This window comes from Amaranthus tricolor, chromosome 2 (assembly GCF_026212465.1).
Source record: "Amaranthus tricolor cultivar Red isolate AtriRed21 chromosome 2, ASM2621246v1, whole genome shotgun sequence".
Classification (NCBI taxonomy): domain Eukaryota; kingdom Viridiplantae; phylum Streptophyta; class Magnoliopsida; order Caryophyllales; family Amaranthaceae; genus Amaranthus; species Amaranthus tricolor.
This window is the reverse complement of record NC_080048.1, coordinates 29,538,463-29,555,126: the sequence shown is the minus strand read 5'-3', so window position 1 is coordinate 29,555,126 and position 16,664 is coordinate 29,538,463. Positions and strand designations below refer to the sequence as shown.

General features: G+C 28.2%; 1 protein-coding gene across 2 annotated transcripts; it reads right to left on the bottom strand.

Annotated features, from left to right (window-relative positions):
• Positions 1–3,028: 3,028 nt before the first annotated feature.
• On the bottom strand, positions 3,029–13,837 carry LOC130803691 (NAC domain-containing protein 71-like). 2 transcript variants are annotated; one of them, XM_057667892.1, is made up of 4 exons: positions 13,534–13,837; positions 12,684–12,940; positions 8,972–9,376; positions 3,029–3,923 (listed from the first exon to the last, which is right to left on the bottom strand). In XM_057667892.1, the coding sequence occupies exons 1-4, from the start codon at positions 13,688–13,690 to the stop codon at positions 3,687–3,689; spliced, it is 1,056 nt and encodes a 351-aa protein (XP_057523875.1). In that variant the 5' UTR covers positions 13,691–13,837; the 3' UTR covers positions 3,029–3,686. The 2 variants fall into 2 exon arrangements, 1 of the variants encoding a protein (XP_057523875.1); XR_009039941.1 differs by lacking the exons at positions 8,972–9,376; positions 12,684–12,940; positions 13,534–13,837 and adding an exon at positions 5,455–5,986 and having other exon boundaries at positions 3,788–3,923.
• Between the last annotated feature and the right edge of the window lie 2,827 nt (positions 13,838–16,664).

The window sequence follows — 16,664 nt, the reverse complement described above, 5'->3', positions numbered from 1 at the left end:
TAATAATCAAAAAACCAATTATAATGACTATTGTTTTATAACAATAATGATCATTAATCTATTGATATTAATATTGAAGAAAAGCAAGAGTATCACATGCTCATCATTAATCTGTTATTGAATGTTAGTCGAAACGCTGTCATACATATCACGTATAGCTTTAATATACCTTAATGAAATACCTTTAGCCTTGAGGCTATCCCAGATGATCCGTCCTGGTATGCTTTCATATGCTTTCTCCAAGTCGATGAACACTATATGCAAATCCTTCTTGTGCTCCCTATATTTTTCCCTCAATCTCCTCAAAACGTGAATTGCCTTAAGACCTTCATGGCATGAAACTGAATTTGTTATCTTTGATTACTGTCTCTTGTCTGATTCTCCTCTCTATCACTCATCCCACAATTTCATTGTGTGGCTTTGAAGTTTAATTCCCCTACAGTTCCCGCATACTTGCGCATCGCTTTTGTTCTTATATAGTGGTATTAGTGTGATGTTTCTCTATTCTTCTGGCATCTTATGTGTTCTTAAGACTACATTAAAGAGGTTAGTCAGCTAACGAATCCCTCTCCTCTTAAACCTCTCCACACCTCAATCGGTATGCTATCTGGTCCAACTGTCTTTGTTCTCCCCATCTTTTTGAGAGCTTCTCGTAATTCCTTTGTTGTGATATCGCTCGTTGACCTATAGTCATGCGGTCTTTGGACGTCGAAAGTTATATATAAATATATGTATGAAAATTCAATTTTGAATTGAATCACAAGGAATTGTCACTTGTGATTGAGTGTTTGCAAATAAGGGAGGTACCTATTTTACCTTCCAAGTGTAACTATGGACATTTGTCTTAGTTTTAGACAAAGAGATTAAGTTATCTCTATATTGTGAGATGTTTTAAAAATAATTATTTTCCAAGTAAAGTGCACACTAAGGGAATTTGATTAAATGTATAATGGTAAAATCCCCCTGTCTTATTGCTCATAAGCACAACCTAATGTAAGGGATTATTGGTAATGGGGTCATAATTCTTGATTATATGAGCATTAAAAGTTCTAATTGGTTTAGCAACCATGAGTAAGGATTCAATTGAATAAGTGTTGATTGGAATCAAGTTATGTCACAATACTCAATAAGAGATCCTAGTTCACACTTGATTAACATCGTGTCTTGAAGTCAATGTAGCGTAACTCTCTTTGACGTTTGTAAGCAACAATTTCTAGTGACCCAATTCACATCAGGAAAATTTTCTTACGGCCATAACTTATATATCAAATTTACGAGTGACACATATTGTTGCAAACTAATCTTCAAAGTATTGTTCATTATGGTGATCAACAAAGCAAGTAGTTCCATTGCTGCCATACGCATAAAAGGATTAAATTTTAATTTGTATTGTATTTACATTATATTACTAAGAGTAAGCAATTGTTATTAAGGTTGTAAGCCTTCTAGTTGTACATTATCATTGTGTGATAGAGCTTCAATACATAACTTCATATTCAAATGACGAATTTAAACGTGTAATTTGATTTTGCCTTCCATAAGAATATCAACTAGAACAAAGAAACTTGCAAAACAAATAATGCAGTTTTAACCTAGAATTAATAAGTAAACTTATTCAATAGGATTACTCAAATCCAAAACATAATAAACATAAGACCAAAGTTGTTGGAATCGAGATTCTACCTAGGATCGTTGAAGGGATAGGATTAAAATTGGAAAAATCGGATTGTAGGATCATGTGAACAAACATGCATTAATGTGTTTGGGATAACTGAATATCAATTATATTTGTTTTTTTAAGTTTCAAAGTGTAAATAAATACTTATTTGACTTCATCTATTAAGTTTGAAAAATAATACATTTAATAATCCTTTTAAAATTACAAATCAAGAAAAACTTGAATTTTATAGTGGTATTAAATGTTGATATAATTCTTTTGAATATATATTTATACATTAGTGAAATTTGTATTATATGCAAATATTTTACAACTAAAACTACCCTTATAAGATTGGATCCTTTCTTAAGATCGTGGAATCATGTTATGATTCAACAACCTGATTTCTTTAGCTAAGCAGAATCCACGATTCAACTAATATCACTAAGATCCTACCTATAATATAGATCAATCGTCTATTTTTAAAGCGTAAAATTATACAATCGCAAATCTTCAGGTTTGTGACATAGAGAATTCAAATTCTAAAATTTTGAAATCGTGAAAATTTTCAAGTGATTAATTTAAAACTTAATTTATCTTACCTAAAATTAAACGTCACTTGAACAATAGTAAATTTCATCATCAAATCTATAACTATTACTAAAATAAAATACTGCTGACATCATTACTATTTAACATTGCTTACGTGTCACAACCTTAATAAAAATTTTCCCTCTAAAGCTCAATGATGATGTCATTGATATTATGACCAATATTTATATCTTTGACTTTATTAAGTTTTAACTATGACTATAATATTATCCATATTAATTGATTTTATATTTTTAGGTCTCATCATTTAATATATTAGAAAATCATATATTTTATTTTATTTTTTTCAATTATTTATAAAATGTTATCATATCATATTTATTAAATGAGTTTAATAATTAGAGCATTGCATATCTTAAGATGGTTAAAAGATATAACATACTTTTATTAGGATTTTTTATTTATACTATTGGTTACTTAAATACAATACTTGATTCTAATATGATTTAGGTTGTGACTATCTTTAGGCAAGTCACTTATATTATTATGACAAAAAAATTATTTTTTTGTTTAAACTTTTATAAAATAATTCTACATATTTTTTATGTTGAATTTGATTTTGAAGTGTGTTATTAATAGTTGTAATACTTTACATAAATTAATGTAACATATATTTTTGTTTGCATAAATTGTTATGTTACTTTTGTATAAAAAATACTCATAATTTTGTATTGTAGACTTTATGTATGAACCATTTGCCCTTTTAGTCAAAATAAACAAATAGAAGTATAAATATAATTATATTAAATATATAATTAAAATTTTTATCTTTTGTTGTGATTTATTTGTCATAATCAAAATTTATACAATCATCACTGCGCACAATGCAAAGTATGATACGAATCATGTTGTGTATTTAATGTATACAATCATTTCTGCACACAATGCAAAGTATGATGTAAAATTTATATTCTCAAACATACAAATATGTCAAAAAAATCTAATTAAGTTGTGTATTGCACGAGCACTGTCTAATAAAATAAACGAATTAAAATCAGTAAATTCGCAACCACTATTATGAAAAATAAAACTTCACATACAAAAATAAGATAAGAACCAAATAATGATACAACTAATTAGTCAAGCTAAAGATAAAAAGAAAAAAAAATGGTTACCAAATATCTTGACCATGGCTTTCCCTATCCTCCTTTCTTATGCGCTGTTTGGGAGCATGACAAAATACCTTTCTTATACATCAAAAGAACAAAATTAAAAAAAAAAAGGATATTTTTTAAAAAAGAATGCCCATTCTTTTTTTCTGGGCATCAAGTGTATATATGAACCCCACCAACCTGTCATGTGGATAACAAAAATAATCCACCTTTTCATTTTTTGGGGTCATTTTATGATTGTAAAATCAATTTTATGTTAAATATATGTGATATATTATATTATAAGGCTTTATATGATATGATGATTAGTCTGCTAGAGGAAGATTTATAGAAGTCCCACGGGTTGAGCAAAGATCAAATATATCTTCAAACATGACTGCTCCTTTCACATAATCCTTGAATTTGTCACACCCCAAATTGCTCTGTTGATGATGATCTATAGACTTCGTTATTGTTGTCTCCGATAAATTCATTTGTGGAAAATAATCGTCCATTGTCAATGGTGGCAAATAATTAAAACAATTATCAGCCATTTGCATATCCTGTAAAAACAATTAATCAAATATTTAATTCAGGATCAAATTCGGGATGAGACGGTGTATAGTCTAGGGAAATCTAATATTGTGTGTTGTGTCGTCCTAAGCCATGGCTCAGAACATTTGATTCAAAACTCTATATTAATATTGAATTGAGTAGCATAACGCACAGAGAAATAACACCAATTTATGATCGTCAAAATAACATTAATTTCTTAATTTATATGTTTGAGACTATTTGTATTCTATTTTATTTATTAGCCTTAATTAGACAAGAACATGATTGACTATAGGGGAGAAATTTTTTTTTATTAATTTTATGCTATTTTTACCCCATGTAATGACAATTTTTTTAAAAAAAACAAACATCGTGATCACCCTTATTAATCACATATTTCGAAATTTAGTTGAAATAAATATTTAATTTAACCAAAAACTTAACATTTAGACTATCACATGAAAAAGTTGAAAGCTCAAATTATCACGCAAATTAAAAAAACCATTTATAAAAAACCTCAGAGTCATGGAATTTTCCTTAAAATAAAAACAAAATTGATATTAACGGATTCTTATTTAACTTTGAGTCCAATCAGCAATGAGTGTCATATATGCCAACCTACACGTACTTTGAACCACATTTTGCTGCCACTCGGTTATATACTGTACATTTATTTTATAAGCCCTATTATTATGTCTTTTATTTTAAAATCATTTGAAATAAGTACTTATTGTGAGTTGAATAATGATTGATGAGCCCTAATATGATAAAAAGAAAAATAAGCTTGGCAACTTAATACATGAAAAGAAAAGAGGGATAATTTTGAGAAATATTTTGGGAGATGGGATATGAAGCAAATAAGGAGGAAAATAGCAAAGGATGTTTGTGGTAGGGGTGTTTATTAGTAGATACTCAACATTTTGGGTATCTGGAAAGTTGTATACCCAGTTATTCGGGTAGCTTTTTTAACGGCTCGTATCTAGGCCCAATCAATGCGGGTATTCCGATTTCGGGTATCCGGATAAGTCGGATTGGAATACCGGGTATCCGGTTTTATTTTTGATTTTTTTGAGCAAATTTTATTATTAATTTATTTGGCAGTTTTTGTGAGTAAAATTAAGAACTGAACAAAAAAATCAAAATAAATGATAATAAGAATTGAACAAAACTAGCAAGAATAAAAATGATATTAAGAACTGAACAAAAACTAACTAACAACAAATAAAAACGAGAAATGAACAAATCTCAATGTAAAATCTTCATCAACATAAAAAACACAAAAATAAATGATAATAAAAATTCAACAAAAACTAATAGAGAACAGGATTGATAATAAGAACTGAACAAAAACTAATTAGCAACAAATAAGAACAAGAATAAACGAAAACTAAAAAAATCTTAAATAAAAAAAAATCAAAAGCAGAGAAGAGAAACAGTTAAGATTAGAATGGGTGAGAAGATGAACAAAATAAGTATGTTAGAATTGAACAAAATAATCAAAATGAAAAAAATAAAATGAAAAAAAAGAAGAGAACATACCTGAGAAGATGAAGACAGTAAAGTGAAGGTAAAAACTTAGAATGGGAAAGTGAAAGATTGAAGAATTCACTTGGAAAAGAAGTAGAGAACATTCGCCCCTAAATCCTAATGCTAAGGAAATAAGTCTGAAAAAGTGAAAGTACAAGTTTGATTAAACGGGTCGGGTATGCATGTTGCAAATGTTTTACAATTTGACCCGCCATTTATGTTGTGGGTTATCGAGTCTACTCAAGCGGGTCGGATTTTTTTATCATCCTTCGTTTGTAGTCGGTCAAAAGAAAACATAGAAATTGGTGAATAAAGCTATTTAGATGTTTTGTAGTCATAAAACAGTCATGAATCACAGTATCAGTCAGTCCAAGCTATAAGAGCTGATTTAGAAGCAGATTAAGCTTTATGAAAAGAAGGAAGGAAATTAAGTCACTTGAAATAGCTTTTTTGGATTAAAAGTGAATAAGAGATACTCAAAGTTGTTATCTTTATTGGACCATTTCTAGACTATGAGAAACTTGTTGGTGTACTTTACTTTTCATTGTTTGTGAACAAATCATTAGCTTCCTCTCATCAACATCCCTTTTGTGTTTTTATCTCCTTCTTAAATATTTTTTAAATAAAAGTTAATTCATTCTCAAATATGGGAATATAAATTACTTCATCTATCAAAGAATAATAATTTATTGGAACAACCATGTTTTTTTGCTCAAGAATTCCAAAATCAAAGAAAAATCAAAGAAGGTTCCCATTTTTGAGATTATAGAATATTTACATAAATTTTATACTTTTTATGTTTCATTATTTTAATAACATTTAATTTTTTATATATATAATTTTTAAGTTTAATTTGAGCTTTAATATCTAGAAATATACAATATAAAAATTATTTAAAAATATTTATTTATAAAATTTTATACAATGAGACAAATCTAATAGGATTTCATATTGATATATTTAAAAGTTCCTTGTGTCCACCAAACCACATTCAAACGTTCTCTCTTTATATATAGAATATTTCAAACTTAACAAACAACATGAAACAGAAAAAGTGAGTTTTTCAATAAATAGGGATCAGGGGCAATTTCTACCGGTTACTATCTGAATTAGTTTAGGGACAAATTAGGGGTAGCCCCTATATCTGGAAAAATGCTCGAAAATAGATTGAGATGGTTTGGTCATATGCAGAGAAAAACTTTCGACGCCTCTGTGAGGAAGGTTGAAAGCATTATAGTAAAGGGTAAGATGAGTCAAGGAAGACCCAGGAGAACTTGGGATGAGCAAATAAGAGTTGACTTGCATGAGTTAAACTTCTCTGTGGACCTGACTAGAGATAGGAGCAGTTGGAGACGTTATATCCATGTCTTAGATTACTAATGTCCTCTTAGTTTACCTTTTAGTGTCCTTAACCTCGTTTATAGGTATGAGTTGCCGCGTCTTTCCCTCCTCAGACCCTGTCTTTAGTTTTCTATAAATGTGATATACTAGGATGGATGATGATGATGATCACGACTATCTGAATAGTTAGTTTTCTAAAAGAGTGAATAAAAACCTTCACGTTTTTCATGAAGTAAATTAATTTTAATAATATCCAAGTATGGTTTTCTTTATCTATTTATATACATATAAAAAATAAAAAAAATAAGGGGTTGTTCTTATGAGAAACTGTTTATCGGTAAGACGACTTCAAAATAAGGAGCTCATATGTTAATAATTTGTATTAATTGAATAATTTATATTAATTAAATCATTCAACTCATGTAAGAAGCGCATAAACCATCTCATACATGCATGTGAAAAATATATTTAAGTATGAACTTAGTTTCTAATACTTTCCACTAAATATAGTTATCCTCTGGTGAAACAACACAATTGGCTAATGTTTATTTTTTAAAAAATTTACAAGAAAGATTAGTTTTTCTTTAATCATATTGGAGGATCTATGTAGTAGTCAAAATCACTTTCAATGGTAAAAGAATCCCCACAATAATTTTACTAGATTTGAAAAACTACTTTCTTCCCCAAAGTTGAACATTAAAGTAATAAGTCTACTTAGAGCCGCAACATATAAAAGCAAACTCATGTTTAAAGCTTGAAAAAATTTGACTTGAATTTCACCTCTTGATTCTTACAGCCAAACAGTAGTTAATAATTTGAACAAAATAAGTTTAATGAATAAGAGTATACCTTAACTACATTTAAGAGCTATCTATGTTTTGAAATTTGAATATAGAGTATATATTGACCAAACTCAAAACAAATTTAAAGAAAATTAACATTAATTCTTTCTTTATTCATTTTATTTATTCGTAGATTTTAATACAAACTTAAATTATAAAGGACTTTAGTTGTGGTTTTAAACAATTACAAATAACAATTTTTAGAAAATATATATTAAAACGAATCTATTAAAATCCCACATTATTATTGTTTTTCCTATAGATTAATGAGAAATTTTTGTCAAATTTCTACAAAACAATTTAAAAGAAGCTATTTGAGAAGAACAATAAGTAATGAAGGGAGTACGTTTGGTGGGAATTTTGTGCTACACATAGATAAGTACTATTACGACTTATCAATTATTATTTTTTAACTTTTTACTCTATGATAAAGTGACACTGTCTTATTTGATTCTTTTTACCGTATATTTTCTCAAGAGTAAATTTTTATAATTGATGATATAAAATTTGTAACTCTATACAATTTATTAAAATAGGATAATGATATTTACAACCTTTAGGGCTGTATATAAAAATTAACAAATTCTATTTATTATCAATAATTTTAGGTTTTTAAGAGAATTTAGTACAGAAATTGAGAACAATTAATAATTTTTGTAGTTATATAAAATTCTTAATAAAGAATTAATAATAAAATAAAAAAATATATTTAAGAATATTGTGCTTCCAAAGCAAAAACAATAATAACATAAAAGAAAATATAATAACTATTTTTAAATGTATAATAACTATCTTAAACGATAGGAGACCATAGAATTTAAAATAATTTACCTGAAAAACAAAAATTTTACATGACTTCATTAAAAGACGGACCAAATTGATCCAGTGTATTCCGCTCATAGAAAAACTATGGACAGGATTTGGGGAGGAAATAACAGCGACAACTCATACCCATAAAGGAAAGCGCGACCAAAAGAAGTCCCCAGCTCGAGACGATTAAGACACGTAACTATACGGCAACCAAAGTGATAGTGTGTATAATCAGAATAGATACAGTGTTATCTTAAAGATAAAAGCTCTTTAAAATTACTGTTTCATTATATTTGTTATATTTTATTTTAATATGTGATTCAATATGTTGTATTGGAAAGTTATATCTTAATTTATGCATAAGTACTAAAAATAAAAAAAAAAAATTTGACAATATAAAATACACAATTAGACAATTCAATCAAAATCTCATTTAGCAATAAATTTTTTTATATATTAATCGCAATATAAAAAATAGTACTAAAAACACGTAGGTAGAAAGTATTTTAAAACGGAGCAGTAAGTAAAAGATTTACCTGGATTAGATTTGACGAGTAGTCAAAATCAAATGGGTAGAAATGGGCTGAACTATTGGCTTCATCTGTGGCAGCAAACAATGGGGTTTGTTGGTCTTGATCAGTGCTTACAGCACTTCCTGTAGGTGTTGCTTCTTGATTAGTAAGCTCCGAAGAAGCCTCTGACGGTAACTTATTGCACCTAATTCTTTCATTATTATGTCTTAATAAGTTCACTTCATATTGATTAATTTCCCTATTTATTTGAGAATTTTCAAAGCCATTATTTGTATTTATATCATCATCTACTTGTTGCTCTTCGTCTGTACATTCATTATCTGGAATCATAATGTCGCCCATTGCTACTTTCATCCGTGGATTATTTTGCATTGACTTCTTAAAAACACGGCAAAGTGCGTAGGAATCCTATATTAAAATTATTTATATTACAATAAATGGCATTGATACTACATATTATAACAAAATTGTTAATACATGGAATATATATATATATAAACATAAAATTATATACACAAATTCTTACTTGAGACCGTCTTTTGTAAAGACGGTTCTCAAAAGTTCAGCCTAAATCTAATTTATGCTATTAAAAAAAAACTGCTGCTGAAATCAAAGCGCGCGTGTTGAGTGGAATGTGAAAAATCACATAATATATTTGGGGTTATAATCATATTTATTTGATGTCGTAACATCATACATTTGGTGTTATACCAGCATAAATTTGGGTGATAACGTTAAATATATTATGTTATAACTCCAAATAATTTATATTATAACTCCCAAATATATGCTGGTATAATATCAAATATAATATGTTATAACCCCAAATAAATGTTGTTATATGATCCTAAATATATTATGTGACTTTTCACATTTCACTTTACACGCGCTTTAATTTCGACAATTACTTTTTAAATTAATATAAATTAAATTTGAATTGGACTTTTGAAAATCGTCTTTACAAAATATGGTCTCTCAATAGATTTTACATATGAAAAATATAGTTTAAAACAAAATATTAAAAAATGTCTAGCCTAATTATGCAGCATTGGCGGTTTTTGGAGGGCCCCAAAACTAAAGCCTAAAGGGTCTCATAGCATAATACTAAGATCGATTAAATGGTATTACATAACATATCAATCAATGACCATAAGACCAAATCTTAATTAGAAGTATCTTTTTTTCTTTTATCCAATTTAAAAGCAACGATTGAACTCCCATTCATTTTTTTTACACCATCTACTTTCACTCACTCATGAAGCATCTATAATCACCGTCTTATTTCTAAAATACACATTATTTCTTAATTTTACAACTTTTACATTTCTTTTTTATTAGCCATCAACTTCATACTTGTTTCATTTCGTTTTTATTACATTAGGGATGAGAATTTCGTTTTTATTACATTAGGGATGAGAATGTAATTTTTAATAACTTCTAAAATCTATTTTAATGTAGTTAGATTTTATGTTGAATTTTTATTTAATTACAATAATTAAAATTAATTTTTTATCTTTTGTCATATCTACATTAAATAACTCATTTTCTTATTTGATAACCGTTTTTTCTTACTTATATACTCATGTATTATAATTATTTACGTATATAATTGTCATTAATTTAACAATTTTTATCTTACTATTTTTTCCATACTCACCCATTTCATGCAGTCCATAGCTACCGCATTTTAGGAAAAAATGTGTAAAACAAAATGGGCAATTGATTAGAATAGGAGAGAGTAATTAGAGTTTTTTACATATCATTAAAATATCGTCTGAATGAATTGGGCCTTGTTGACGGTTCATCTAGCCTGATCTGCTGGGCTCAATCTGACTCAAACCAAGGTTTACTTAGTTTGATTTTCTACCTATATAGTGTATTTTAGACATAATAAATTCATATATTTTAGAAACTCATCCTAACTCGTGGATCTATTAAGTGCGAGTGTTTTTCCTTGACATCTCTCTTATAGGGGGTAGGTGTATGATCTATTCACTATCCTCATCCACATCGAAATTTGACTTGTCCGAGATAGTGATGGATTGATGACTCTAACTCTAATCAATTACCATCCCGAAACTTAATAAATTGAAAAACTAGCCCTTTGCTTAACGAGCCCTATAGTAGATTCTTAGCAAAGCGTACAACTCTAGTTATGATGTCACACTCTAGTCCTAGGAGTTTTGAATAGAGTATTGAAATAGATGTTGGTAATATGAATTGTACTAAACGGTGCATGAAAAGAAGGGTATAAGAAAAAGAGATGAAGAATCATAATTTAAGAATGATAAAATGTACTACTACTACTACTACTTGTAGATTAATTAGATCTAGGATTCTAGGTTATAACGCGGTGATGCTAGATAAAGACGATCAGGAGATTATGATTTCATGATTGCTGTCGCTACGTTCGCTGGATCTCATGCACATAATCATCATTTTCTAAAGTATCCTGTCATGCAACGTTCCTTTTTTCCTTTTCTTTCCTATTAATTTGATTCCTTTTTTGTATTATATTTATATTTATATATATAATCCAACTCTTAAACAAATATTGTACTCGTACTTCTAAAACTACAAAACCCTAGATCAACCTTGAGCACTCTTATCTTCTCCTTTAGATTCACCTTTTTTATATATATTTTTAAAACTTTATTTATTTTTCCAACAATGTTAGGACTTAAGTCTAAAAAATATTAGATGACATGTAAGAAAAAAAAGGAAACATTTTACAAAAGATTGGAGAGTATAGTCCAAACAAAATTATTATTTATAGCTCTAAGGGCCGTAAATAAAAAAGATATTTAAGGTAAAAATAGCATATTGTAACTGTAGCTGATAAAACAAATTTATAGATGAGACTACAATCATGTAAATGGCCTGTGTCTTTTATGAGACATTGCATACGAGTAATTGATAGAGTAGATGATTAATTTAACGGTAATGATATTTAAAGCCCTAAGGACTGTAAATAAAAATTAACAAACTCTATTTGTTATCAATGATTTATCTTTTCAAGAGAATCTAGTATAGAAATTAAGAACAAGTAATATTTTATATAATTATTTTAACTTTAAAAATATAAATAATGAAATAATAAAGTATAATTAAGAAACTTTTCTTTTCAAAGAAATAACAATATTTAATAAAATAAAACAAACATAAGATTCTTTTTTATATCTGCTGTATATATCATTTTCTTTAATTTAATGTAATATCACTTTAATTGTTATTCCAAGCATACTTAGATGGTACACCATATTCAAACGGGTAATAATATCGTACAATTATTTAATTAATATACGTAACTTTACACTTTAAGTTGTAGTGATAAGGCTAATTAAAAAGAGATTATTTGAGATTAATCATTTATAGAAATATTATATAACTTAAATTTACATAAATTAAAAGTTTATGTAATTTAATTAGTCATTATATTATATCCATTATAATTTGATAATAAAGAACAATAAATCATGGGAACAATAAAAAAAGGGGGCAATTGATACAATCAAATGAATCAATTAATAAGAGTCACCAAGCATATCTTTATGCAATATCTTATTTGATTAATTTAGATTTATTATTATTGTAGAATACTGAGCTGATGACTATGATCATGACTATATTTGTTATTATATATATTTTAGAAAATATATTGTAACTCAATAGTCTTATTATAGATATATGAAAATTGAAATTAGCAGTAAAATACCTTAAGAGATTGAAGAAGACGATACTCATGCATAATCCAATTAGTCCTAATTCCATGAGGAGCTCTTCCTTTGTAATAAACCAATGTCTTCTTCATCCCTATTTCTATCTTCTGAGATTGTACTAATCTATCTTTACCTGTTGCCTTCCAATATCCTGTCTTAGTAGCCCTATTTGTCCTTGATCCGTTTGGATACTTCCTATCTCTTGGACTGAAGAAGTACCACTCCAAATCCTTCCCCGGCAAAAACGACTTATCTACAATAATCATTGAAAAAAACATTTCGGGTGTAATTTGATAACAAAAACTAGGTAAAATCAACAGTATTAGTATAAGGCTAAGCCGTACACTTGTCTGTATGTACTTGACCAATTTGGCTGTCAATATTATATGTATATGTTTTATGTTACACAACTATAATACCAATAGAATTTTTTTATTTATATAACTTGAGCCATAACCTATACAAGTCTCAGTTTAGATTATTTTCCATAAATATAATTAATATTCATACTTATTTATGATATTTTCCGTTTAGTACTAAGAAGTGATAGTGAGAATATAAATAAATTTTCATTAAATGTATCCATGTTATATTCATGTTAAATGGAATTTTAATTATAAATGTTTTGTGTGTTCACAATTTTTCATTACTACGTATTAATAATTTTTTCAATAGTAATTCATTGAAATAAGTTTTATGAATAAAATTAGATGATTAAAAGAAAGAAAATATACTCATTTAATATATTGTATAGAGATTTTCATATTAAAATTACATCAAGTTTTTATTATTATTCACACCATTTAATAACGGCAACCAAATCATCGTTAAGGTATAGAAAATTACCTGGTAAATCCCAAGGCTCACACTTATAAAGATCGATTTCAGGAATGATTTCGAGGTCGATTTTACGGCCAGTGATCTTTCTATCTAGGTAATAAGCAACTAATTCTTCATCTGTAGGGTGAAACCTGAATCCTGGAGGTAGACTTACTGGTGCCATTTTGGCTTATTTTGATCTTAATTTTGTGATGAAGAAATATTTAAGATTTTTGTTTTCCTTTTTTGCAAAAGGAGGATGGAGAGAACAATACAAGGAGAAGACAAGCTTGTACCTGCAGATTGGAACTGAAATATATAGAAACTACTGTTGGGATTGTAACTAAAGCTATGATATAGTCTATAATATTAGTTTATAATAAGCCCTTATTGTCCTTTGTGTTTGCTTTTTGTGGCCTTTGGCTTTGCTTTATTTTTTCCTTTTTCTCATTTGTGTATATTAGTTTGTGTACTAAAGTGTAAAGAATACCAACAACTTAAGAGAGAAAGAGACAAAGAGGTGTGCTAGCCAAGACAAAATTTAAAGTGAGAAAAACTAAAAGTAGTATGATCAAATAAAGATAGTATATATGGATCACACAAATTATCAATCTAACAAGATAGTACGTTGTATTGAAATATTTTTCTTAAATGTCGTTTTTATATTTCATTCAAATATATCGATTTAGAAAAATAAACATTACATAATTATTAGTGTAAGTGCCAAATAATCTATTAGTGATGGTGGTGACTCAATGACTCAAAAGAAGACACATCATGTTGAGAGCAACATTAAAAATGCAACAAATCGCAACTAAATATGTAATTAATTGTTACTTTATAGGTGAGTTAATGTGTCAATTAATAATTGTATTGAAGGGCAATTAAGCTATAGTAATGGAAGACATTATATCTTAGTTTATTAGAATTATTACCAAGTTAATGGTAGATGTTAATTATGCATTAAGAGAGTGCTTAGTTTCTCATTTAATGTATGGTTAATATAGTGTTAACGAGGGGATTCTAAAATGACCTATGGTCTCTATATAAAGGCATACTCATTCATAGAATCCTATAAGGAACAACAAGTACACACAAACTTGTTGAGAGGGCTATACATTGTAAGGGGCTAGAGTAAATACCAAGAGGGTTTTTCTTCTATGTATTAGCATTATGAGATCTCAATTGTGAGATGTATGGCTTACGAGGCTGTTCTCAAGTATGGGAGTTTAGTCATTGATATATTGTTGAATCCATTATTGAAAATTAGAGGTGTTCATTTGGGTGATCGGGTCGGTTTCGGACATGTGTTATTCAGTTCGGTTGTATTTCAGATCGTTTATTTTTTGGCTGTGTGTTACAACGGGTCACACTCGGGTCGAGTCGGTTAGTGACGGTTCGGTTGGAGATCGGTTATTCAAGCTATCGGGTTAGCATCAGTTCGGTGTCGGTTGAAGTTCGTGTCTAGTGTCAATCGGTCTCGGGTTGCCATCGGTTACTAATTGGTTCGGTTTTGTCAAGTATAGATATGGGTTCGAGTTTTTTTTTTTTAAAACAGAATTCGGCTACGTATTACTAATTACTATCGATTGAATCAATATCAAATTTGTTAGTCATTTTTTAATTGATGACAAGATTCACTTTACGTAAAGCAAAATAGTTAAAATGCAAATCACTTAGTAATGATTATTACTTTGTTACTTTTACTTGTTTGACCGAAAATTAAAATCATAAAGTTCTATCAATGTTCATCTAATTCGATTAAAAGTAGTTAAATAAACATTGACCATTGATTATTAACTCTAAATATATGAAACCATGTATTTATAACATTTAATTTATTAAAATATCTAACACTTTATTAGATTAACTAATAAGATGATTGAATATGAGTCTATCATACTTCTATGTTAAAAATTGGTTCAGGTTTACAGTAGTTCGATCAAAAACTCGTTCGAGTTAATTCGGTTTAGCTGGATCGAATTCGGTTTCGAGCATGATTCGGGTTAAATATGACTCAGGGCGGATATGAGTTAGGTTCGGGTAATCTCGGCTAACGATTATGTGTCGGTTGCAAAAATCGGTTACAACTCGGGTTCAGCTTTCCCATTTTTGATTGTCAACCGGTTCGGGTACAATTTTGGTTCGGGTATTGTCGGTTAGATAATGTAACATCTGTTTTTTTTAAATAATAATAATAATAATAATAATAATAATAATAATTATAATAATAATAATAATAATAATAATAATAATAATAATAATAATAATAATAATAATAATAATAAATAAATAAATAAATAAATTTCAGAAATTAAAAAAAAAATAATAATAATAACTCCCTATTAACAAATAATTTCCCACTTCTCCCTCTAAATCTTATAACTAACCTCATTTACCTACTATAAATTAAACCAATTACCCTTAATTCATTCACATTATTACTCATACTTCCTTTTTTCTCCTACAAACTACTTCCTCCATCTCCCATTTACTTAAAATTTAATCATGAAAAGACAAGATTTTGATATTAAAGGTATGTAATTTCATCTTTTTATAATATTGTTCTACCAATTTCAATCCAAATTACACATTTTGTATTTGATAAAAAAAAAATTATTTCTGACCTTAGTTTTCCGGCGATACGGTTGTCACCGGGATACCACAAGCGTGCGACAGCGGCCACCGGAGCAACCGCCGGCCGGCACCTTCTCCTTCTTCCTTCTCCCTTTCTCATTCTCTCTCTTCCTTCCCTTTCTTCTTTCTTTTTCGTGGGTATCCTGGACAAAACCTACCTTTCTCTTTTTTTTTTTTTTTTTTTTATAATAATTATGATTTCTTTTTTTTCTTTTCTTTTATTTTAACTCTTACAATTTTAAATTACATGTTTAAAATTATTATTTTTAAATAAAGTATAAAAAAGGAAAAGGAGTCTATTAATTTATTTATTTTCAATGGGTTAATCGTGGTATTAAATTGAGATATATTATTTTCTCGTGTAGACAGCGGATTTCTAGATAGAGATTATTAGGAGCGTACGTTGTCTAGGATCGCGTGACAAGGTAATTCTCAATGTCCATCTAATTAGACTATCCCATTAGTGTTATGTGCTAAGTGATAATTAATGTGTTTAAATGGGATGCATGATTTGATATGAC